Raw genomic sequence first — 26,449 nt, forward strand, 5'->3', positions numbered from 1 at the left:
CAGCATGAAGCCACCGCTGCTGCCCTCCGCAAGAAGCATGCAGATAGTGCAGCTGAACTTGGGGAACAAATTGATAACCTGCAGCGAGTGAAGCAGAAGCTGGAGAAGGAGAAGAGTGAACTGAAGATGGAGATTGATGATCTTGCAAGCAATATGGAATCTGTCTCTAAAGCTAAGGTATGCTGTAGTACATTAAATAGTAAGTGAAAAGATGCTGGTTTTATACCTAAGTATGTTTGTTATATACTGTAGTTAAAATTTTGTTCCTTGCCAATATTTCATGGATACTTCAGAGTTAGAAAAATAAGAATGTTCACAAAAATTAGAATCCAGACTCTAGCATTCAATATTTATAACAAACTACTGGTATGATAAATATTATATTTAGTAAATTACAATTAATTTCCCTTTCTCTCTCTCTCTCTCTATATATATATCTTAAATGTGCAAAATGAATAATTTTTGCATATTTAGTGAGTACACTTTCATAATTCCCAATCTTTTAATGCTATGCAAGATGTGCCATCTATCCCACTTTATTTCTGGAGGCTGTTCTGTTTCCTTAAACACTTTAGGTATCCTTACTAAATATTGAACATGGTCATATCTAGAAGTGAAGATGAATGCTAGGTCCTGTGGAATCATTTAAAAGATTGCCCTTTTCTCTTTTTCCATGTTGCTTAGGCTAATCTTGAAAAGATGTGCCGCACACTAGAAGATCAGCTAAGCGAATTTAAAACAAAGGACGAAGAGCATATGCGTACCATTAATGACATCAATGCTCAAAGGGCTCGCCTACAAACAGAAGCAGGTAAAATTATGAAATATATTTTGGGGAAATTATTTTTTTCTTTTTGTTCCTAATGTGAAGACTCTTGCTAAAATGGAATTCCGAATTGATTTTTGAAATGAATTGAGCTGAATCCTGAAGCTCCCCCAGCTGAGAAAATGTTAATGTGACTTTTATTCCAAACATGTCATATATTCTTTGCTTCAGGTGAGCTCTCACGACAAGTGGAAGAAAAAGACTCTTTGATCTCCCAGCTCTCTAGAAGCAAGCAAGCTTTTACTCAACAAATTGAGGAACTGAAGCGACAACTTGAGGAAGAGATAAAGGTACATAAGTTGAATTATACATATCTTTTATTATCTTTAATGCTATCAGAAGTACATATGGAATTTCCTGGGGTGTTTCAGGAGGTTTCCTAAATACCACACTTGCCTTTGTTTGTGTATTTATTGAATTTTTATATGTTCCTCTCTCTCTGTTCTCATTTCTTGTGAAATCTTATCCTGGAAGATGGTTCATTATGTTTGATGACCTGGCAATTTGCAGAATCTCTAATATTTGGTTAACTCTACAGGCCAAGAATGCCCTGGCTCATGGCTTGCAGTCTGCTCGACATGACTGTGACCTCCTTCGAGAGCAATATGAAGAGGAGCAGGAAGCCAAGGCTGAACTACAACGTGCCCTGTCCAAGGCAAACAGTGAAGTTGCCACATGGAGGACAAAATATGAGACTGATGCCATTCAGCGGACTGAGGAACTGGAGGAGGCTAAGTATGTTCAATAAACATATTGCAACTTTTTAATAAATTTGTAGTGTGAATAGAGTTTGATGTGTGACTTTTCAGAGAGGGGTGTTTGCTGCAATAAAGATAAAGATAGTTCATTAATAAAAAACATTGTTCACCGAACAATATTTTGTTGTGTGACTTGGGATAAGATTCTGTATTTAAATTAATTCTGGAGATTTTGCAAACCTATTTATCCTAAATTTTCCTGAAGCTGAAGCAGAATGATTGAAATGAGATCATTCACTAGACAGTTTATTCAGCCAAATCAAATATTTTACCACTATGGAGCATTGGGTTTATGTTTCTTCAGGAAGAAGCTTGCTCAGCGTCTGCAGGAAGCTGAGGAACATGTAGAAGCTGTGAATTCCAAATGTGCTTCCCTGGAGAAGACCAAGCAGAGGTTGCTGAATGAAGTAGAGGACTTGATGATTGATGTGGAAAGATCCAATGCAGCTTGTGCAGCTCTGGATAAGAAGCAGAAGAACTTTGATAAGGTAATTTGAGCTGCCGTTATCATTATCATTGTTTTAAAAGTGAAATGCACTGCACACAAGTTTTAAGTTTAATTAACTTATTTCTTACTGTTTTTGTTTCTTTAGGTTCTGGCAGACTGGAAACAAAAATACGAGGAGACACAGTCTGAACTGGAAGCTTCACAGAAGGAGTCTCGGTCTCTGAGCACAGAGCTCTTCAAGATGAAGAATGCGTATGAGGAATCCTTGGATCACCTGGAAACCCTGAAGCGTGAAAACAAAAACTTGCAACGTAAGCCCATTCCCATATATGCTGTCACTCAAACCTAATCATGGTTTTATAGTAGGAAGTTTCTACTTCACTTCCATCTAGTCCTATTTACTCTGATGAAAGATGGAGAAATTATATTCCTCCAGGTGTTACTGAAAGACAACTTCCCGCACCACCAGCCAAGATAAGCAATGGTGCAGGACGTTGTTCAACATCATCTGGATAATAATACCTTCCTCATGGTTATTTTAGACTGCTGATACATTCAATCCATCAAACGTGAGGCATTAATATGAACAGTAGAACTTGTATTAGTGTTAAAAGCTGGATAACATTTTGTAACATTTTGTACAGCAAGATTTCTCCTTGATGTCTCACTTTTTCATTGTATTTTGTGTCACACCAATAGAGGAGATTTCTGACCTCACGGAGCAAGTTGCTGAGGGTGGAAAAGCTATTCATGAGTTGGAGAAAGTGAAGAAGCAGATTGAGCAAGAGAAAGGAGATCTCCAAAGTGCCCTAGAAGAAGCTGAGGTAATTATATAATTATTTTATAGGATAAATAAAAAACAAACAAAAATGTACTCCAGGCAGTGAACTAAATGATTCCGTTGGTAGGATATTCTTACTTAATAATTTTTCAGATGATAGCTCCATAATGGTTGCTTTATTATCTTTTTACTTTTAAGGCCTCTCTTGAACACGAAGAGGGTAAACTCCTGCGCATCCAACTTGAGCTCAACCAGGTGAAAGCTGACATCGACAGAAGAATTGCAGAGAAGGATGAAGAAATTGATCAGCTGAAGAGGAATCACCTGAGGGTGGTAGAGTCTATGCAGAGCACATTGGATGCTGAGATTAGGAGCAGGAATGATGCCCTGCGTCTTAAGAAGAAGATGGAGGGAGATCTGAATGAGATGGAGATCCAGCTCAACCATGCCAACCGTCAAGCTGCTGAAACACTAAAGAATCTCAGGAACACACAAGGAGTGCTCAAGGTACATATTTACTTCTATATTAAAGACACAGTTGATATTTTTATTGTATCACAACTATTTTCAAAGACAAATATTGCAATAATCTGTTTTAGGATACTCAAATACATCTGGATGATGCTTTGAGAAGCCAGGAAGATTTGAAGGAACAAGTGGCCATGATTGAGCGCAGAGCAAACCTCATGCAGGCTGAGATTGAGGAGCTCCGGGCAGCTTTGGAACAGACAGAGAGGGCCAGAAAAGTGGCTGAACAGGAGCTTCTGGATGCCAGTGAGCGTGTGCAGCTCCTCCACACCCAGGTAGATAAGTTTTTCTCTTGAAAATAGCAAAAGTGGAAATATTTTTGTGCTTCCTAACTGCCCAAAAGGCTAGATAGTGTTTGTTCAATACCTAGGAACTTATCCAAAATGAAGAGTTTTAATTCAAAATTAAAAAAGCCAATATATCAGAAAACAATTCCTAATGCTTATTTACTCTCTGGAAACGATATAGTTTTTCTCTCAAATTAGAATTAAACTCTACTCCTCTATTCTGCAGCAATCATTCTCAAACCAACAGTTCTAGCAGTCGTTTATTTTCCTTCCATTCCTGGATTGGATAGAGAATTTCAGTTCTTCAGTATCAATAATTTATTCTCTCTCTCTCTGTCTGTATGCATACTTGTGGCTTCTGTCTTTTTTGAAAAATGATTGACCACATTATTTTTTAAACAGAACACCAGCCTGATCAACACCAAGAAGAAGCTAGAAACAGATATTGCCCAGATCCAGAGTGAAATGGAGGAAACTGTTCAGGAGGCACGCAATGCTGAAGAAAAGGCCAAGAAAGCCATCACTGACGTGAGTAAAATGAGTTTTTGCTAAAAAAAAAAAAAAAAGTTAATCAATTTACACCAGGCATTCTTTACTCTCATCTGTTTGCTTCATTTATTATTAGGCAGCCATGATGGCAGAAGAACTGAAGAAGGAACAAGACACCAGTGCCCATCTTGAAAGGATGAAGAAGAACTTGGACCAGACTGTGAAGGATCTGCAACACCGTCTTGATGAGGCAGAGCAACTAGCCCTGAAAGGAGGGAAAAAACAGATCCAGAAATTGGAGGCTAGGGTATGTATTTTTCACATATGAGCAATTGCATATACTGTAAACTTTTGATTTGCTTTCTTTGTGTGTAGTATTGCCTGAAAATTCAGAGAAATATCAAAGAGCAAAAATATGGTCTGCACATGGTCTGCCCAGCATAAAGTTGCCCTACATATCCCAAGGTTTGCTCCCCACATTTTTTTTCATCACACTGATTTCCCCCCCCCCGCTTTTGAATCCTTTTCACTGACTCCTAAAATATTTTTTTTAAATTTCCATTAAGATTATACCACCTTTTTGCCTACTTTGAATCATTATGTATTCTCCTTGCCACAGTCTTTTTATCTCTGTACACATTATAGAATAACTTTCTTTTATCCTATTTTCCCCCCTCTTTCTGCAGATTTTTCATCTGCAGCCTTTTTCATGACATAATTCCAGCCATCCTCTGTCATACTTCCTCTTGGTATCATTCCAAAAACCTCTGTGTCATTCTGTGACTTTTGTATTTTAAGATCTAACCAGCCTGCACGATTTTTCAGGAATTATTGCAAGAAGTTCTGTGATCACCTCCATTTATTCTTTCAATACCCTAGAAAGTCATTTAACTGCCCTAGAGATCTGAATTCATTCGAATGAGTTTGTTTCTCTTTCATGTTCTTCTTGTCTGGTTTAAGGAAGTCTGGTTTACTGTTCCCTTTTCCCCCCAGTGGCATAATGGTGATCATCCATTTCCCTTTTTCTCACAACAGATCTATCACTATTTGGGTTTCCTTTTGGCTTCTAATGTACACAAATAACTTTTTATGTGTTTTTTTTTTTAAATTTCTTGCTCGCCAGTCTTCACTCCTGCTGAGCTTCAGCCTTTCTGCCACAGTTTCTTAAGACTATTTATGTTCTTTGGGGATTTAGCATTCCATTTTCCTGTACATATCCCTTTTCTTTCTGGGTGTTTTCTGAGCTGGGCTGTTTAGTTATAGACATTTCATTACTGAACGAGGTAACCTCATCAGTATGAGCAAATGTGAGGTTTCTGTATTTTCACTGTGTTATAATTCTTTGTATGTTATCTATGCTAGATCCATGCTATTTTTTTTTCTTCCTTATGTAGATTATTGTGATTGTACCTTCTGGACACTTCTCTCCTTCAGGATTTCAGACCATTGGGTCCAAATTGTTTTCCTTTGGAAATCAATCCTAATTCCTGAATTTATGTAGAAATATATATGTTTCTTTATGCACAGTGCAATGCTTCCACCCTTTCTGCTGAGTTTTTTTCCTTTGAAATACCTATAGTGTTTCAGTGCTATGTCCTAATTAGAACTACTATCCTATTGTTTTAATACTACAGTATCATATTTTTCTTACTTAGGATACTGCCCTGTTTATTTTCAATATTCTGTCTGTTGGAATAGAAACCTCTGACATTTGGCATGACACCCTCTAGCTTTCTGGTGCTATTCCTTGGAACACTCTGTATCTCTACTTTCTTTGCTCAGTTATTGGCTGCCTTTTTGAGTCTGGGCATTTGCCACCCCCTTCATTTTATTATAGTTTAACACACTCATGATAAGACAGAGAAAGCAAAGAGTTTCTCCCATATTTTGTAAGATATAATCTTATAATTTCTATTCCTACAAGATAAGATCTATTCTTACAAGAGTCTCTTCCCAGGAATTGTCCATTGTCACATAGAACTTCAAAGCCTTCTTAATAACACCATAGATGTAGATTGTGTTTGATTTCCAAGACCCCACTTTTTCTTCTTGTACCAGGATGCTCAACCAGAACAATTGATGAAAAAGCTACTTGTGCTCCCAGTTCCCTTATTTCTTGCCCAAGGAACTTGCATTCATCAACTGCACTCCACTTTATTCATATCCTTCTCCTTTCTATTAGTGTCACATACACCTATCTATTTTTCTTTCTTCCCTTTGTAAATTCATGCTTTTCACCATTTATACCTTCTACCTTCTAAACTGCATTTGTCAATATACCATGGTGTCTCTAGATGGAACATCAATATTGATTGATACTATCCACCATGGCTGTACACAATTAAGGCTTTTCTATAACATGTTTCCATAATATAAAACAGGGTTAGCTGCCTCATTTGTACCCATGACACATGCAGCATTGCCTGTGATGTTAAAATGCCATTCAGTTTCAAAATATTTTTGCAAAGAATGTACAAATGCAACCAAGGCCCATTTTATCCTAAGCCTGCACACATTATTTTAGGCAAACTAAGATATCTAAATGTGGAGACTCTCTTAAAAGTCAAAAAACTTTCCCACATGCCACACTCTTTGAATGCTGTGATGGATGCTGCCAAGAAAGTAATGAAAAGAGGAATGGAGCAAATCATATAAAACAAAGTTGGGCAAAGATAATTAGAAAGGGAAGCATTCGTTTATATACTTATGTGTAACTAATCCTTATAGCCAAGTTTCCACATGCATTTTCATAATTTAGTGGGCATCTCTACTGCTAGAATTACATGTTTTAATTTTCTTTTTAATATCAGGTTCGTGAACTGGAGTCTGAGTTTGAGAATGAGCAGAAACGCAGTGCAGAGGCTATCAAAGGTGTACGGAAATATGAGAGAAGAGTAAAGGAACTAACTTATCAGGTGAGAATGAAAGCTGTCATTTATTTCAAACACTTTTAGGAAAAATAAATAAAGGTGTGAATAATTTGCATATTTACTCTCTCCATTCTTTATTTCCTTAAAAAAAAAAATAGTCTGAAGAAGACCGGAAGAATGTTTTGAGGCTCCAGGATCTGGTAGATAAACTACAGCTTAAAGTGAAAGCATACAAGAGACAAGCTGAAGAGTCGGTAAGTACACAGGATGACCTAGTCCAAAAAGTCTCCCTGCACAATTAAAACGCACTATGTGTGGCACATAAAATAATGAAAGTTAGTTTTGAAAAGGTCACATTTTATATTGCTTGTGAATATAAAATTGTGTTTATATGAGAGCTTGTAAAGTATCAGCCTATTCTTATGCACTTTGGATGAATGAAGACCTTCATGGAATTAATGTTCATCTTTTTAACCTCATGAGATTCTTCGTACGGGTATAGTTTGTATAGAAGTAAACTTCATATAGTTTGAAATTTCAGATTAATTTTAGGCCCTTAAAAAGATTCTTCAGGAGCATTCAGAAGAATTATTATGTTGGTGTGGTTTTTTTTTTTTTTTTTACTATTACTGAGAATTAAATTTGAATAATGGTATGCTTTGCTAGGAGGAACAATCCAACACGAACCTTTCCAAGTTCCGCAAGATTCAGCATGAGCTGGAAGAAGCTGAGGAACGGGCTGACATTGCTGAATCCCAGGTGAACAAACTCAGGGTGAAGAGCCGAGAAGTCCATAAGAAGGTGGTTATAAGTGAAGAATAAACTCACCTGCAAATGGCAAAGTGACCCAAGAGAAGCGCAAAATGTGAAGCTCTTTGTCACTCCCTGTAATTACTGTTTATCTTTCCTTAATATATAGAAAATAAAGATGGTAGAGAACTTTGCATATTAAAAACAGTTGTGGCTTTTCTTTCATTCTACTTAATGCTAGAAACTGCAGATGATTTATGCACTTCTATTTTTCTATCTGGTTGGATGTGCATATTTAAATGAGTTTTATTAATATCTAATTATTATTTCTATACAGAAATATATTATCTATATAATGTCCATAATGTAATTTCCATAAGGATTATAATAATTTCCATAAAATTGGATTTCCCATGGTAATAGAATTCCCTTGGTAGTAGAATTAAATGGGTTGCAGAATATAGAGATTTTAGCTGACCTCAGAAAAGCTGCATAGGATGGGAGCTTATTTGGAGCATAGAGTACCAAAAAGGTAGACCAGGAGGTTTTTAAAAAAGGAAAACTAAAGAAGTAGCAGTGGCAAATCACTGCTACCTTGTTATCAAGAAAACTACATGGAAGCATTGACGTAGTTATTAAAAACTGAACTTGATTTAGGGCAGTGGTGGGTTTCAAATTTTTTTACTACCAGTTCTGTAGGCGTGGTTTGGTGAGCATGGCATGGCTTGGTGGGTGTGGGTTGGTGGTGGGCGTGGCAGGGGAAGGATACTGTAAAATCTCCATTCCCTCCCCAATCCAGGGGAAGGATACTGCAAAATCCCCATTTCCTCCTGATCAGCTGGGACTTGGGAGGCAGAGAATAGATGGGTTGGGGGACAGTCAGAATTTTTATTACCGATTCTCTGAACTACTCAAAATTTCTGCTACCGGTTCTTCAGAACTGATCAGAACCTGCTGAAACCCACCTCTGATTTAGGGTAGCCTTGGCCTATTAACTTTCAATTTTGCAATATGAGGTTCCCAGATTTTAATGGAAAGGCAGTTTATATTTTTTTAAATATAATGGGCAAAATATTATTAGTTTAATGAAATGGGTAAAATATAGTTAGTTTAAATAGGCATAAACAGAACATATTTTTTATTTTACCCATTAAATCCAATAAAAGAAGTAAGGATGCTTCCATATAAGATTTTCATTTACTCAGCCATATTTCTTAGAATTGTATGAAGTATCCAGGTAATCTAAGTTTTCATTTTTCCTTTTGCTTTTGCACTATAGAAAATGTAATATATTCCTTCTTCATATACAGTGTACAGCCATCATATATCCCTAACCAAATAGTTTTGGTTTTAGGTACTATTCTGGTACATAGTCATACATTTGTTTTAAAGGAATCAGCTAAATGATAAAAGTACTATTAAATATACATAGCATGGAAATAACACAGAGACTGATTAGGAATTAAAATGAAAATAACATGGGGAATAAGAATAAATTTCATATTCATTATGGAGAATATTATAAATGAACAAACTAAGCTTTGTTATACAAATAGTATTGGTTTTTTTCCAGACTAATGATTAGATCTTGGAGAACTGAAATTTGAATAGGGATTTAATAGACATCCGAACAGAAGGTAGAGCATGCTGCCTACTGTTACAAAACTATATATAGTTCTAATAAGAAAAGACATTTTAGCAGTTGGGAAAACAATTTGTATATTGGACTGTACTACTAAAATATTCAACTCACACAAAAGAGGGCAGAAAAATACACAATTGTGAACTCATCTATGGAATCAGTTTGGGGAAGTGCGATTTTGGTGTCAGTCTTACACCATCTGTAATTCTGTAAATCAGAGGTCTCCAAACTTGGTAACTTTAAGACTTGTGGACTTCAACTCCCAAAATTCTTCAGTCAGTCATGCTGGCTGGGGAATTCTGGGAATTAAAGTCCACAAATCTCAATGTTGCCAAGTTTGGAGATCTCTGCTGTAAGTAAGTGATATTACTTTAGCCTGAATCTTTGGCATTGTTATCTAGTACTTAATCTTTAAATAAGCCCCTAAAATTTGAATAAAAATTAGCTAAGCACAAATGAAACTGACATTAACTGCATGTAGGCTTGAAAAATGTGCAATTAGTTGCACATAGAATTTTGACAAAATTCTATGAGTTTTTAATTTCTGAGGAATGAACAATAACCAATTAACCAGAAAATGAAAAAGTGCTCTAAAGCTCTAACCAATAATTTCTTCTGCTTGTGAAGCAGATCAGTGCTAAATAATGTATAACTTTATATTTGGTTGTGCTAAGGATCAAGGAAGAGGAAGATGAAATTCTTGCATTTGATGGCCAACACATCTCTTAGAGAATCAATAGTGGGTTAAACAATAACCCACTACACGTCCAGGCTCCAAACCAAAAACAACACATGGAGATTTTTCCAAGTAGAGTTATTTTATTATTTCACACCTGTAGACAAAATCTTGCCAAACTGAGCACTCTAACAAATCCACATCTACCATATATTCTACCATGTACTCCAGGAATTACTAGGGAGGGTCTGTCTTCACCCTCTTTCTTTAACATATAACATTTGGACCGAGTTGCCTTTTATTCCTCTGGAATGTGCCCCCTCCCTCCTGGGAATCCGCCGCCTTACTACATTCCATCACCTAAACAAATGGAAAGGAAGGAATATTGCAAGCAGCCCCCATTCCAGTGGTGGGATTCAGCCAGTTCGCACCACTTCGGGAGAACCGGTTGTTAACTTTCTCAGCAGTTTGGTGAACTGGTTGTTGGAAGAAATCATTAGGGCAGAGAACCGGTTGTTAAATTATTTGAATCCCACCACTGCCCCATTCCTACAGTAACATTGCAACACTGAGGGAGAATGAACAAGCAATGTCTAGGTAAAGGCGGGGAGAACATAGAAAAGGAATGGCATAGATCCTGGAAGGAGAACAATGAAGCAAATTAACCTGATGAGGAGCTTCCCAAAATTGCACCCAAGAAAGGACACATTAAAGGGAAGTTTGAGTTTGCCACTCAGGACTTGGCAAACCACATCGACTCCTTCTTGCAGCGTACGAGAGCCTCAAGCTCCTTATACTCTTTTATTTTTCCATCATCATCATATCTCTTTCTCAATAACCTTTGGCTTGCTATTGCCAGCCTCTTCTCTTGCATGCTCTTACAGAACACATGCTCCTTATAACTCAAATTCTAAGCATGGTCCAAAGGGTGTGTGAATACTGTCTTGGTAATCATAGAAGGCATGCCAAGAGCCCCAAGTCTCCTATTCCTTACTCGTCATCATGACTATTTATCAGATGTTGTCTGAAAATAGTAGACAGGTTTTCCTATTCCAGCAAAAATAATTTATTGCACAGTAGGGTTTTGGACATACCACAATCAGATTGGAATAAAATATTTTACAATTATAGTATCTGTGTTCCTCTGGCAGTAGCACAGAAGCCAGTTATCTTTTCCTTTCTGCAAAGGTATCAATGAAAATGGCTTCAGGAAAAAAAAAGTCACTTAAATGTTATTGAAGCTATTTAAATGTGACCAAAAGTCATTTAAATCACTTTTTAAAAACTGATTTCTCAGTGAGGGGTGGTCAGTAGCACTTTTAGGTTAAGATGCTTTTATTGAAAATGTTATAAGTTAATGACTTCCATCAAATATATTTAGAAATGATACAGGCACTTGCAGGAATGCAGTGGCTCAACTCTAAATATATCCAGGGATAATATGAGTAAGAATTATGTTTGCAGTCAACTTTGCCAAAACAATACTTGGCCAGAAATATTTGACCTGCAGCAGAGGAGGTGCTAGGGCTGAGCGGATATTATAAAAGAGTTTCTGGGACCTGCCTTATCTTTGATCTGCCTGAGCTTTGCCTACAGCTTCAAGGTAAGTCATGTGAAGAATGAACTTGGAGTTGGAGGGAAGAATCACAGGTAGGCCTGGGATTCTACACATCCCAGGGCCATCTTGCCACCTCTGGAACTAACTTCTCTGGGGACATTCAAACCTATTCTTGAATATGTCTGTACATTTCCATTCTTTATATCAACATATTCTTGGAACTTTGGAAATCTTGGATTACAAAGAGAATCATCATCATCATCATTTTTCCCCCTAAATTGTTTGCGTAGTTATGGTCAGCCTCAAGGCTGCCTGTAACTTCTTGCAGAAGGTGAGGTAAGGCATAACAGTGCTAGTTCCCATAATATAGATAGCATTACAATGCTCCTAATGTAGATAATATTATGATCCCCATAATATAGATAAAACTGCATTTGAAAATGTGATCAACGTGTAACATCTAACACGTAGTAAAGATAAACAAATAATTTAAAAATAGAGATTTTATTTATTTATTTATTTTCATTTATTAAAATTGTTTGCCGCCCATCTCGCTACAAGAGCCTAGGAAGAATGAAAAGAATGTAAGCAAAACATTTTAAAAGTAAAAAAAAATGTAAGCAGTAAATATAAATGGATCCCCAAATCCATTCAGAAATTCTTTTTTTAAAAAAAAAAAATAAAATGTAAAATTACGATACTTAAAAACCAATTGAACACTGGATTTTATTTCAGAACTTAAATCAGCAAGGCACAAATCTTCGGCTGGATCTCTGTGACCCCCTAATGGAGATGTTTCATTTTGTTGGCCATGAAGATTATGGTTTCCTAGTTACAATTTTTTGGAAGATGCTTTACTTTCAGACACAGCAGGATGCATCACAAAGCAGGCTTCTGTACTGTCCCTTTCAAATTTCTGATAAGAGACTGGAATATTTCTAATGCCAAGGATAAAGTGGGCAGTATTTAATTTCATAGACACCAAATGCTCACGAACTTCTCTTTTTCAAAACAGTAGAGTAAAAATATAATGGCATATGCCTACTTCTAAAGAAAAACAGCCTGGAGGCAGGAGATAGGAGTAGTTTCTGTTGCTGATTAAATTCACAGTTCCTTCATTAGAATACTCATCCCTTGTTGGAATATATAATAATTATAATATACATTATAAAAAAAGTAATTAAATATTTTATATGTTATGATCATATTTTATAGTTGTTCCGTGTACATAAATCACATTTTTTTCATACACATATATACTCAACTTCCTTTTCTGCTTCATTCTTTTATTTTATGTGCTGAGTTCTCAGCAGAGTCCTGCTTTATTACCTATACTTAACCAAAGTAATCGATTACAGATTACAGTAGGGAAATAGGACACAGTTCTGCTGTATGCTGAATTATTTTTCTTTCAGAGGATAGATAGCTTTCTCTCCTCCCCCCTTTTTTCTCCTCTGCCCCACCCCCTCCCCTTTTGCCCTTCCCCCTCTCTATATATCTAGTCTGAGCTCCTACACTTCTCCTTTTGTCTATTCATCCATAGTTTATATTTTTTTAATTTTTTTCTTTTGGATACCTTAAGTAAAAAGTTGAAGATAATAATAATGATGGTAGAAGGACTTAGACCACCTGCTGATTTACTAACATCTACAAGTTTCTAATGGACCTGAAGTGACACATCTTATACTTTTTAGTCAATTTCTCTTCTTCCAGAAAAGAAAGCACAGGTTCCTTCTAGCAGGAAATGTTGTTTCCATCAAAGGAAGGCAATCTAGAAGGGTCTTGTAATCATAAGCAGTTATTTATTTATTTTATTTATTTAGTTTGTCAAACATGTATGAGAAAACAAATATAAGTATGAACATGACATATAAACATATAAGTATAAACAGGTATAAGTATATACATAATAAATGAGTAAGAATAAATGGGAATAGTAGGAGAGGGATGGTAGGCACGCTGGTGTGCTTATGCATGCCCCCTTACAGACCTCTTAGGAATAGAGTGAGGTCCACGGTAGACAGTTTAAGGTTAAAGTTTTGGGGGTTTGAGGATGTAACAACAGAGTCAGGTAGAGCATTCCAGGCATTGACCACTCTGTTGCTGAAGTCGTATTTTGTGCAATCGAATTTGGAGCGATTTACTTTGAGTTTGTATCTATTGTGTGCCCGTGTATTATTGCAGTTGAAGCTGAAGTAGTCATTGACAGGTAGGACATTGTAGCAGCAATTTTGTGTACTAAGCTTAGGTCAGACCGTAGGCAGTGTAGTTCTAGGTTGTCCAGGTCCAAAATTTCAAGCCTGCTGGCATAAGGTACTTAATAAGTACATTGTTAATTAATACCTTATTAATTAATTAATACCTTATTAATTAATACCTTATTAATATGCTACATAAGGTTGCTAAGTCCACGAGGCAGAAAGTTGCAATAGGGACAAAAACTAATAATTTAGCCTTTTAGAAAAGCTTGTCTTGTACCTATAACCTGATAGACCATCTTTCCTCTGTGTAGTTTTCTCTGCTGCGGTGTGCCCTGTAAACTGCAGCCATGTCGTCAGACGCTGAAATGGCAGTTTTCGGGGAAGCTGCCTCTTATCTCCGGAAGTCAGAAAAGGAGAGAATTGAATCCCAGAACAAGCCCTTTGACGCCAAGACCTCCGTTTATTGTGTGAATTCTAAGGAAGCCTATGTGAAAGGCGTTGTACAAAGTAGAGAAGGAGGGAAAGTCACAGTGAAGACTGAAAAAGGAGAAGTGAGTAAAGGACAAGAAACTTGTCAAAAGTTAGCCTTTATTAGATCAGGTCAACTTATCGATGCCTTTTCTTTCCTAGAGTGTGACTGTAAAGGATGACCAAGTCTTTCCTATGAACCCTCCCAAATATGACAAAATTGAGGACATGGCCATGATGACCCACCTCAATGAACCTGCTGTCCTGTATAACCTCAAAGAGCGTTATGCAGCCTGGATGATCTACGTGAGTGAAGCCATGGTTTTTGTTTGCTGCTTTCTGCTAGTGCAATACTGTGGACTCAAATAATGCATGAGCTATCTCTTAAAGCCAGCAAGGATCATGAAAAATCTGAACAAATGCCCAATAGAGATTTTAATGATAATAGAGTCAACTGATTACTTCATGTTTTTACATGGTGTCTAGAAATGAACATGTTTAGAATAACTATCATATATTAAGAGAAGGATGAACTGATCCAAACAAAGTTCATAAAGAACAGTGTCCAATTTTGATAGCATCAGCCAACAAAAAGCCTGTTGAAATACCACTCAGACTACAAATTTGCATTGTCCAAATAATCTATAAATCAGTTTGGTGATCACATACTGTATTTCTGCACAAAATTAACATTCATATAGACAAAAGGTGGGCTATATTATGCACATAAATAATGTGGGAGGCCTCTGGGCATAACCTCTGCACTTCTTATAGACTGATAATAGCAGTTTCTGCACAACAGAACGTGCTGTGTGCCCATTTTTTTTTAAAAAAAACCTGAACCTTTAGAAAGTATAGAACATATGATACTGCTCCTTTCATGCTACACAGTAAAATTTATCATTTATTATTATTTATTTATTTTCCTTTCCAATTCTTTTTCCCTTCCATATAATTATTTTATGTATAAGTCAGTTCCTTAGGATTTAAGGAAAATAACAAATATAACAAGCAAATAGATGGTGATATTTTGTGTTGTACTTTTGCAGACCTACTCAGGTCTCTTCTGTGTCACTGTCAATCCCTACAAGTGGTTGCCAGTGTACAACCCAGAAGTGGTATCAGCTTACAGAGGCAAAAAGCGTCAAGAAGCCCCTCCCCACATCTTCTCCATCTCTGACAATGCATATCAGTCCATGTTAACTGGTGAGTAGATGAATGTTTCTGGGGGAAAAAATAATAAGGTAGGGAAAACAGGAAGAACATGGCTTTTGGAATTCCTTTCAGACTCTTAAGAATAGATGCTCCCCCTGAAGAGCATCCAGAAGCTTCAGTTGGTGCAAAATGCAGTGGCTTGCATGGTTTTGTGAAGCCCTCGATGTGCATGTTTCACCTCTCCTCCAGGAACTGCATTGGTTGCCAATTTGCTTCCAGGTGCAATTCAAGGGACTTGGTGGTCACCTTTAAAACCCTTCATGGCTTGGGACCAGGTTATCTGAGAGACCATCTCTTTCTGGTCAAATCTACCCGACCCACTAGAGTGGGAAGGCAAGGAATGATGCGGATCCCATCCTCTAGGGAGATACATCTTGCGGGACTCAGAAAAAGGGCCTTCTCTGTGGTGGCTCCTTCTCTCTGGAACATCATTCCTCCAGAGATTAGATTGGCCCCCACTCTAAAACTCTTCCGGAAGACATGGTTCTGCCAGTGGGCCTGGGGAACCCAGAGTGAGATGGAGCCCATTAAATGGTGTGTATAAATATTTATTGTCACTGGGATGGGGGTGGGGGCTATTATTTTATTATTTTTTATTATTTTATCATTTTATTTTATTATTTTTATATGATGTTTTTATATTCATAAAAACTTTGAGTCGCCATGTGCAAGTAGATGGCAATATAAATTTTCTAAAATAAATAAATATTTATTATGATCAATGACAAAAAATTCCACAAAAAATGACAAAATAAATACTACAGACAAAAAACAAATAGCAAATAGAGCAATCAAATCAACTATAATGCCTATTACGGTTGTTAAATCATGATGGTCATAAAATAAATCATATGTGACAAGATCTGCTTTTACAACCATTTTTGCAACAATCATTAAGCAAATACAGAGTCATTAAGCAAACATCTTGATCATAAAGGGAACGCCATGGCTGTTAAGCAAATCTGCTGTTTGCTGTGGGGCATTTCTGCTGAAAATTGGAAATAAATGCTTTTTTCACTAAAAATGATGTAAATTGCGGTCACATGACTGTGGGATGCTGCAAAAGGCCATAAATGAGGACCTGTTGCCAAGCTCCTGAAATGCAATCAGGTGACCACAGGAGGGGGAGGGGTGGCTGTTGGAAGTTTGGAACTGGATTGTAAGTACCTTTGGGGGGGGTCCATTGTAACTTTGAATCAAGGGTGCGTTCTACTTACCTTTACTACCGATTCGCATTGTGCCTGCGCGCGCGTTCTTCTGTGCATGTGCAGAAGCTTCTGCGCATGCACAGATCTACTTAGATGACATCTGGGTCAGTGGGCAGAGCCTCCCACTGGTTTTACTACCGGTTCTTGCAAACCGGTCCAAACCGGGGGCAACCCACCACTGCTTTGAAAGGTCATTAAGCAAGTGTTCATAAATTGAGGACTACCTATAGGCAATAAAACATAATATTGCCACATTTGAAGAAACAGAATGATTTTGATAAGACATCTAAATACAGACTGGAACATAGACTATGAAAATGTTACATGATGCATCTTTATACAAGGAGCAATACATGCAGGCCATATACTGAATGGCAAATGCTTCATACATCTGGGTTTTTTAATAATTCCCCTCAAGAACAGTGATCAGATGTAATTAGAATGTGATTTAAGAATAGCTCTGCTCTGAGTTTTGGAAAGGGAAAGGAGAAGTCAGCAAATTGTTGAGCTGTTGCCCAATGGCTCACCCATACAGATTCACTGAAGGAAGTTTTGAAGGATTTTTTTTCTCCATGGCTACAGCCTGATCTGACCTTTTTTTCAAAGATGATGTTTCTGCTGTTGGTCTCTCCTGCCTCAGTTCTCCTGCTGATGGAGTAAAAGAGGTTGAGTTCTGAGCCCCTCTGCACAGCTTCTTTCAAAATCTTTAAGTAGAAAAAATAAATAAAGACATGCCTCCTTAGAATCTTTCTCCTTTAAATGATAGTGAAATCCTGAATTAGTTCTAGTGGTCAAGGTGTCTTAAAACAATTACATTGTTCTGCAATGTATAGTCACTGGTGAAAGAAAAGTAGATGAAAACTATATATATATATATATATATATATATATATATATATATATATATATATATATATATATATATATATATATTTCATTTTTTCATAGGTCTATATGTGCATTACTGTTTTAGCCAGGGTTTTTCCTACGTAAATCAAGATGTTTGTATAGCCATAGTTAAGTGACATCCCAATTCACTATTTTCTAGGCTTTATCAGACATTTAAGCAGCATTATGTATGTGTGTATGTGTGTTGGGATAAGGGAGTTCAAAAATTTAGAGGATGTTCTTCTGCTCATTTATATTCAGAATGATGTAAGGGTGGGTTTTTTTTGCAACATACCATATAATTGTAAAAGTCACAAGTAACTTTTTAAAAAATCTTTTCAGATCGCGAGAATCAATCCATTTTGATCACGTAAGTATGCCTTCTTAACTGGTCCACTTTTGTTCTGTTGATTTCTCTGAAATAAAATTAGGACAATTAGCCCTAATTGTTCTAAAAGAAACTGCAGGACTACTGTGCATCACTGGTCAGTTTGAATATCGTAACAATAATGATTCCTCAACAACATTTGGCAGCCCCTATTAGGATTCTGCACTAAATTGCAGTGGAGATCATTGTAGTTAAACTAGTATAGCAGAGAAGTATTTAGAACAAGGATGGAAAAATTATTTTAGCTAGAAGGCCAGTAGCGGGTAGAATAACAGAAGTTTGCACACACTGTCATATAAGTCTTTTATACACACTTATATGCACAACAATAAGATTTGAAATTGAGATTCTTCCAATTGGCCTCCCCACTTTATGGTGCAATTAGATTTGAAAAACAATACCAACAAAACTGCAGCATGGGTCAGATGAGAGATTTTCAAAGGAGAAATAACTCATATCCATGGCAGGTGGGTTTAAACTTTGAATTTTTACTGTGTCTTGTGGAGCCAGAGTTAATATAAATTTTGTTGGTAGGCAGATTAGGTGGAATGAAACCTGCAATTTCCTATAGTTCAGTCAGGCTTAGAAGGCCTTTCTGATTTTCCATGCCCGAGGGCAGATGAGGCTATCCCTCGTCCCTACTTCTTAGTGATCTGGAGTTGACATCTCAATGAAATGATTTCTGACACATTAATGGAAGTCTTCTTTGAATCCACAGTGGAGAATCTGGTGCTGGAAAAACTGTGAACACGAAACGTGTCATCCAGTACTTCGCAACAATTGCAGTTTCTTCTGACAAGAAAAAGGAAGAACAACAATCCCAACAAGGCAAAATACATGTGTGTGGGTTTTTTTTTGTAAAAGATGAAAAGTGAATGCCTAAAAATTTTCTGTGATGAAACAAATTGAAATTAATCATGATATTTTCACTGAAGGGCACCCTTGAAGATCAAATCATCAGTGCCAATCCTTTGTTGGAGGCTTTTGGAAATGCCAAGACTGTGAGGAATGACAACTCTTCACGCTTTGTAAGTCCTGTGCAAAATAGGACCAAATACTTTCGTGTGTGAAAAACTGAATGCAGCCTCTCTTTGCAAGTTAATCTCTAAAACAGAGTAAAATTATGTCTCCCAAAATTTTTAATATTATGCCTTCTCTTCTTTAAAGGGCAAATTCATCAGAATCCATTTTGGTGCCACTGGCAAGCTGGCTTCTGCAGACATTGAGACATGTAAGGGATATTTCTTTGTGTGTTTAATTGACCCTTCCTTCCTTCCTTCCTTCCTTCCTTCCTTCCTTCCTTCCTTCCTTCCTTCCTTCCTTCCTTCCGTAACTAATTCAACTTCATTGCTTTGCCAGATCTGCTGGAGAAGTCCAGAGTTACCTTCCAGCTCAAGGCTGAAAGGAGCTACCATATCTTTTATCAGATCATGTCCAACAAGAGGCCAGAACTGATTGGTAAGGAGAATCATCCATTTGGAGGACTATTTCCACTATTAAACATTAAAAATGTGCTGATGCTTGAAAACGAAATCACATTTGTGCTTCTTTTTATGCAGAGATGCTTCTGATTTCTACCAACCCATATGACTTCCATTTTGTCAGTCAGGGTGAGATCACTGTTGCCAGCATTGATGATCAAGAAGAGTTGATGGCAACTGACGTAAGTAATTTGCAAAATTAAGGACATGAAATATTAACTTGATTACATATCCATTTTTGGTATATCATTTTTTGGCCTAATTATGTTAGGAGTGAAAATATTTTTAAATCTCCCAGTAGAAAGAAACTCTGGTGTTTCAGTCAGAATGCTTCAGGGAATAGCAATAGTGGAAGGAAATTCACTTCTTCCATCTTTCTTTTAAACCAAACTTATTGCTGTCACTGCTACAAAAAAGGGTTTTGATATTCTCCCTTTCAGTTTTTTCTCTTTTTATAATGAGTCATCATAGTTTAGTGCTGCTCAAAAACATTGATGAAGCCATGTAGGCATGTTAGAAATCATGGGAACCTAAAGGATTTTCCAGAAGGATCTTCTATCTTGATGCAGTATTTCAAGGCCAGTGAAAATAATAATAATAATCACAAGTCACGCGTTACTAGAATATATTAAGTTTTCAAACTCCAAATAGGCTTGAGCATTGTGCTTCCATCTAGCATATCAGGCAGTATTTTGACTATAGATTTCATTGCCAGAGTGCCATTGACATCCTGGGCTTCACTGCTGAGGAAAAGACAGCCATTTACAAGCTGACTGGAGCTGTTATGCACTATGGGAATATGAAATTCAAGCAGAAGCAGCGAGAGGAGCAGGCTGAGCCAGACGGCACTGAAGGTATTTGGCTACGGAATGACAAACATGATATGCTAAGACCCAGAATATGATATGGAGGATGCAGTACAACATATCATTTACAGAACTGCTAGGATGTTGCATTTTACTATAAGTATTTTCCTTACTAGACAAAGACACTGTGCTTTTTAAAAGTTTAGCTTTAGAAGCAAATATATAGGAAAATGAAAATGTATTTTAAATTGCTATTTTGCCATTTGCTAGATATACCTCCTGCAAACTTTGGGAGTGAGATCATCTCCACTCCATACAAAGCTGACTGAAATTGTACACATCTGCTTTAGGGTCCCCCCCAAAAAAATAATAATACAATAATTCAATTGTTAACCAAATCAATAATTCAAAATGCTTACAAACTTAGAAGTTGGTAAAAAAAAATCTGGATGGCCTATTTGTCAAAATTAGAATCTGTTTTGGTCTTCTAGAAGAGTTGGAAATTATAGTTTTTCTAATACATACTGATCTTCTCTTCCTTTCTTGACTGTGCTCAGTTGCTGACAAGGCTGCCTACCTCATGAATCTCAACTCAGCAGATCTGTTGAAAGCTCTGTGCTATCCCCGGGTCAAGGTCGGCAATGAATATGTCACCAAAGGCCAAACTGTCCAGCAGGTAAGTCTTTCTCAAATCAAAGGGAAAGCTAAAATATTAATTACACCCTTTATGTGGATGTTCCATGTTGCATATGTCACCAATTTGTTCTTCTAGGTCTACAATAACGTAGGTGCTCTGGCTAAAGCTGTCTTTGAGAAGATGTTCTTGTGGATGGTCATTCGTATCAACCAACAATTGGATACCAAACAACCCAGACAATATTTCATCGGTGTGCTGGACATTGCCGGCTTTGAGATCTTTGATGTAAGGAAATGAAACCTTGGGACCAAGCAGATGGTTTTTGTTATCCAGTCTTCCTACCTCAGTTTTGTTCTACTATCTTTGTTCTGAAATGTTTTTCTTAGTTCATAACATAGACTTAGGGTTTTTTTTATTTGCAATTTTCAACTTAAAGAACATTGCAGCAGACTTCGAAAAAAAATGTGTCAATATGCACAGACATATAATTGATCACACATATATTCAGAATTGAACAGCTAGCCAGTTTGGGGAAGCTCTGCAATGCATTAGCAAACTCATGACCAAGAAAGAAAGTAATTTAATCAGCAGTTCCACCCATACGCAAAAGAGAAAATAAACATATAGCAATTTTATTTAATCAAAAATTAGTATCATTCTGTTTATAGTATCTATAATTATCCTTCAAGATAATAATTATGGGCTTAATGCAGAACCTTAGAAGATTTTTTGGGGTAACTCAGCATAATACTGATATTACATAGACAAACAGATGAAAAATACTTTACAATTAAATATTTGGACACCAAAATTAAGAATGGATTGTGTGTTTTTAAAACAAATTCTCCTTTTTTTCCTCTCTGAAGTATAACAGCTTGGAGCAGCTCTGCATTAACTTCACCAATGAGAAACTGCAACAGTTTTTCAACCATCACATGTTTGTCCTCGAGCAAGAAGAGTACAAGAAAGAAGGAATTGAATGGGAGTTCATTGACTTTGGGATGGACTTGGCTGCCTGCATTGAACTCATTGAGAAGGTTTTGATCAAAAGTTATATTTAATTTTGCAGTAATTTCAACTAATGACCATTAATTGCCTTGGAATAAGTGAGCTGTACCCCTGGTTATAGCTATAAAGGTATATATTTTATGGTGCAGCTATATTTATAACAATGCTTCCCTACTCAATATATTTTTTGAATGCTTGTTGTGCTGTTAATCATATTTCTTCATAGATTATCACAAGAAAACCATTGTTTTTGGTTGAAAATTACTAACAATGACATTATTTGAAGTACGTATATAATAACTTAGTCCATGTCCATGGCCAACTGTCTTTCACCCATTGTTTTACAGCCCATGGGCATTTTCTCCATCTTGGAGGAAGAGTGCATGTTCCCCAAGGCAACAGACACATCTTTCAAGAACAAGCTCTATGACCAGCACCTTGGCAAGAGCAACAACTTCCAGAAACCCAAGCCTGCCAAAGGCAAAGCTGAAGCTCATTTCTCCCTTGTGCACTATGCTGGCACTGTTGATTACAACATTAGCGGCTGGCTGGACAAGAACAAGGACCCCCTGAATGAAACCGTGGTGGGTCTATATCAGAAGTCTTCCATGAAGACCTTGGCCTTACTGTTTGCCGACCGTCCAGTAGAAGGTAATTCTTAACACTTGAAATAGATTCATAAACATTCAGAGTCAAAACAACTGCCCATGTAAGGAATAGTTCACTGCTATCCTCAGATGATATTTGTTTATACAGGTTAGGGAACCCTCAGCATAGGAGCTCATATCTGTAAACCTAAAAATGGAAATATCACATAACTTGCACTTTTTTTTTAAAATTTGATTTAAAAGCCACCCTTCTCCGGAGACTCAGGGCGGCTTACAATGCGTTAAGCAATAGCCTTCATACTTTTGTATATTTATACAAAGTCAGCTTATTGCCCCCACAAACTGGGTCCTCATTTCACCTACCTTAGAAAGGATGGAAGGCTGAGTCAACCTTGAGCCTTGGAGAGATTCGAACCAGCAGTAATTGCAGGCAGCTGTGTTAATAACAGGGTGCTTAGACCACTGTGCTGCCAAGGCTCCTTGGTAGCACTTGATGTCCAGAGTGTCCTGAAGACACCATTAAAATAAACGGCTGTTTTGTAAATGATGATGTCCCCAGTGGCAACCATTTTGTGAATGGGTAAACCCTTAACAGTCATTTTGCAAATGTCCACATTCTCAATATTTCAAATGTGCCCATCAGCCCCTAAAGGTACAGCCTGCCTTAACATGGTTTAAACTAGATATTTCCTAATACTTGCTTAATAAGTAACATTGCATATATATGTAATGTTTTATAGTTTTTAGCTTCTTCTAAAGATCCTTGGCACATCCTTGCCCCATGTTCTATAAATAACCCCAACATTAACATTAGCTAAAGTACTTACGTTTCACCTTTTCTCTGAGAGCTTTATCCTCATGACAACTTTATGAGATTGATTGGGATGACAGACCAAGACTAGCCAAGTGACCCACACTGACCAAAAACATTGTGTGTCATGCTGAAATCTTTTTAGTCCAGGACTTAACCACTACACTATATTTGCTCTTTTAATTTTCTCCCACAAAAACTCCAAATGTATAATTTCCAAAGAAATACAAATAAATATATGAGCTGATCTGGTTCAAACATGCTAAGCCATACTATGCTTCAGTGTTCTGGATTAGCATAAGGTGAACTCACACAGTATGGTTTAGTGACAGACTTCACATCAGTCCCTACAATAAATCTTTCTTCAGAAACATGGCCCACGTATTTGGATGTAGCACGAGTACATAAGCAGCTCATGCTATAGTTATAAAAGAAGTCGCAGCTACATAGAAGATAAGCCTATGACAGGAATATTTCAAATACAAAGCCTTTCCCTCCTATATTTTCCAAATCAATGAAAGTTTAGTTGTTCTATTTCCCACCTTTAAGGCTGGCATTTGATCAGAGGTTACCTAACAGTGTTGTCTGTCTTTAATTCTTGCCTCACCAACTGCAGTTCTTATAACTATAATCACATACATATAAGATTGATATATCTTGTTTAACAAACTGTAACAAAACAATGTGATACACCTAATACCAGGGGCAGGTTTTAAAACCCGTCGCTACCTATTTGCTCGTGGGTGCACATGCACTCGTCCGGGTGGGTGGGCAGAGCTTCCTGCCACTGCCGCTGTTACCGGTTCTCACGATCCGGTGCGAACCGATATCCACCCACCACTGCCTAATACCTATTGTTAGATACTTGTGCTGTAGAATAAATTATTAAGCCCCAGATAACTGTCTAATTGTGGTTCCCCCACCTTTTCTTTTTTTTCCCAGAGGGCAAGAAGGCTGCCAAGAAGAAGGGCTCTTCCTTCCAGACTGTGTCTGCCCTTTTCAGGGTATGGAAATCAGATGTTCTTATTCTTTATTCCTTTGAGGACACTCGTGCAGGAATGATGTGCCTCTCTGTATAAACTGAGGATATCTGTGGGGAGGGGTAGAATATGAGGAAAGATGTACCTCTGTGATAGAATACATGCTTTACTGCCACACAAAAAAATACAGTTTTTGGCAGTTGCAGAATTGAAGACGGGAGAGTCATTGTCTGATTCTTGATTGGCAGTGGTTTTCCAAGGGAGAAGAGAGGAGAAGAGTCCAACACAGTTGAACAAAGGACAAGAGTCCAACTGCAAAGCTATTGCCAGTTGACTTGGCTATATAGATTAACTTCACATAAAGCAGCTTTCAATATCCATAGGCTGATAGAGCAATAGACATATTTAGTCCCCTCAGAGGAGGAAAAGCAAGATAAGAACAATTGAATATTAGATGACAGTATTCTGGAACAATAGAAGTCTACCAATGGTCCTTACAATGAGCCGAGGTGGCGCAGTGGTTAGAATGCAGTACTGCAGGGTAATTCTTCTGACTGCTGACTGCCAGTAGTTTGGCAGTTTGATTCTCACTGGTTCAAAGTTGACTCAGCCTTCCATCCTTCTGAGGTGGGTAAAGGACCCAGATTGTTGGGGCCAAAATGCTGACTCTGTAAATCACTTAGAGAGGGCTGTAAAGCACTATGAAGTGGCATATAAGTCTAAGTGCTATTGCTATTAAAGAGAATACATCACAGTCAAGATTGTAAAGACTGAACACAGTACACAATTCTACTGGGTTTTTTTGTTTTTTTTTTAAAAGTCCTGAGTTGTTAAATATTTCTTAATCACAAGAGCATTTAAATAAAATATCTGGTAAAGAAGGTAAAAAAGATGCACTGTTCTAAAAAAGTTAACCAATATATCAATATAAATGTCATCTGATACAGAATAAGGCAAAAGTGTTAAAAGGTTGTTTGTGAGAATGTTGGGAAAGTTCACAGTATTTTTTTTTTCTGGCTACCTAGGACAAAACGTGGAGCTCTCACTCTTAAGTTTTTTTCTTAACATATAAATTTGCTTTTTTAAAAAAATAATAATTTTGTTTTCAAATCCTACAGGAAAACTTAAACAAGCTGATGACCAATCTGAGGAGCACTCATCCACATTTTGTGCGCTGCCTCATCCCCAATGAAACTAAAACTCCTGGTAAGGTACAGGACTGTGTTTGGTTTTAAAATGAAAAATGTAATCGACCTTTTGTACACATTGTAACATCTTTTTTTTCCCTTGTGGTTTTTCTAAGGTGCCATGGAACATGAGCTTGTATTGCACCAACTGAGATGTAATGGTGTACTTGAAGGTATCCGAATTTGCAGGAAAGGCTTCCCCAGCAGGATTATTTATGCCGATTTCAAACAGAGGTCAGATTGATTTCCAGCTACTGACTTGTTTGGATTCTAACTGTTTTTAATGTCTCCATCTTACAGCAATTTACATTTTAGTAACTTGAATAGTTGAATGTAAGTAGTGCCATGTGGTCTAGTGGGGAGCAGAGAGACCTAGATTTTCTGATCCTACCTTGGACATGGAAGCCAGTTGGGTGAATTTGGGCCAATAATTCTCATTTCTAAAAAGGCAATGGCAAACTATTCGACAAATATTGCCAGGAAAGCTTTGGGGTTATGTCCATATAGTTGTCAGGAGTGCTGCATATTATTTATTAAATAAAATCATATAATTTATATTAAGAATTTAAGGGAGAAAATAACAAAATCTTATTACTTCCATTCATATCTCTTCATTATACAGAATAGAATTGGGGATAAGAAGAATTACACATTTGGTTCAGGAGTTTCAGATGTTTGTTTGTACAGACTTGAATGATTGGACATATCTATACAGTGTGAATTACTTTGTGCTAACAAAAGCGTTTAGAAGCATGATGACAAGTTGACACTGATAAACCTTTAGAAAACTCAGCCACATTGGCCAATCTCTTTGCTTTAAGGAAGTAGCCATAGCTGGTACTGGTAGGTATGACAGGTTGTTCTCATGCTGATTGGAAAGACTGTTATTAAACAGTAAACAGGTGCACGCTACTTTCTTTTCACTAAAGACAAATTTCAAGTCCTCTAAA

At 37.1% G+C, this 26,449-nt stretch overlaps 2 protein-coding genes across 2 annotated transcripts in view; both read left to right on the forward strand.

Annotated features, from left to right (window-relative positions):
- Positions 1-7,942, forward strand: part of LOC139312586 (myosin-1B-like) — a 23,696-nt gene extending 15,754 nt beyond the window's left edge. Inside the window, exons 26-39 of the mRNA XM_070937497.1 lie at positions 1-177; positions 685-811; positions 998-1,116; positions 1,365-1,561; positions 1,889-2,072; positions 2,178-2,343; positions 2,732-2,856; positions 3,012-3,320; positions 3,413-3,616; positions 4,031-4,156; positions 4,254-4,424; positions 6,928-7,032; positions 7,146-7,241; positions 7,654-7,942. The exon at positions 1-177 is cut by the window's left edge and continues 213 nt beyond it. Coding sequence (XP_070793598.1) covers positions 1-177; positions 685-811; positions 998-1,116; positions 1,365-1,561; positions 1,889-2,072; positions 2,178-2,343; positions 2,732-2,856; positions 3,012-3,320; positions 3,413-3,616; positions 4,031-4,156; positions 4,254-4,424; positions 6,928-7,032; positions 7,146-7,241; positions 7,654-7,809 — 2,262 coding nt within the window. The 3' untranslated portion in view covers positions 7,810-7,942. The remainder of the gene's footprint in view (positions 178-684; positions 812-997; positions 1,117-1,364; positions 1,562-1,888; positions 2,073-2,177; positions 2,344-2,731; positions 2,857-3,011; positions 3,321-3,412; positions 3,617-4,030; positions 4,157-4,253; positions 4,425-6,927; positions 7,033-7,145; positions 7,242-7,653) is intronic.
- Positions 7,943-11,606: 3,664 nt separating this feature from the next.
- Positions 11,607-26,449, forward strand: part of LOC139312587 (myosin-1B) — a 31,594-nt gene continuing 16,751 nt past the window's right edge. Inside the window, exons 1-18 of the mRNA XM_070937498.1 lie at positions 11,607-11,658; positions 14,126-14,365; positions 14,445-14,588; positions 15,332-15,488; positions 17,936-17,963; positions 18,700-18,820; positions 18,917-19,009; positions 19,149-19,212; positions 19,341-19,439; positions 19,541-19,644; positions 20,178-20,316; positions 20,826-20,944; positions 21,041-21,190; positions 21,772-21,942; positions 22,261-22,564; positions 24,275-24,336; positions 25,431-25,518; positions 25,616-25,733. Of these exons, the coding sequence (XP_070793599.1) occupies positions 14,162-14,365; positions 14,445-14,588; positions 15,332-15,488; positions 17,936-17,963; positions 18,700-18,820; positions 18,917-19,009; positions 19,149-19,212; positions 19,341-19,439; positions 19,541-19,644; positions 20,178-20,316; positions 20,826-20,944; positions 21,041-21,190; positions 21,772-21,942; positions 22,261-22,564; positions 24,275-24,336; positions 25,431-25,518; positions 25,616-25,733 (2,165 nt within the window). The 5' untranslated portion in view covers positions 11,607-11,658; positions 14,126-14,161. The remainder of the gene's footprint in view (positions 11,659-14,125; positions 14,366-14,444; positions 14,589-15,331; positions 15,489-17,935; positions 17,964-18,699; positions 18,821-18,916; positions 19,010-19,148; positions 19,213-19,340; positions 19,440-19,540; positions 19,645-20,177; positions 20,317-20,825; positions 20,945-21,040; positions 21,191-21,771; positions 21,943-22,260; positions 22,565-24,274; positions 24,337-25,430; positions 25,519-25,615; positions 25,734-26,449) is intronic.

The sequence above is a fragment of the Pituophis catenifer genome, unplaced genomic scaffold (genome assembly GCF_029215685.1).
Source record: "Pituophis catenifer annectens isolate HBS135680 unplaced genomic scaffold, rPitCat1.0.hap2 SCAF_2, whole genome shotgun sequence".
NCBI lineage: Eukaryota > Metazoa > Chordata > Lepidosauria > Squamata > Colubridae > Pituophis > Pituophis catenifer.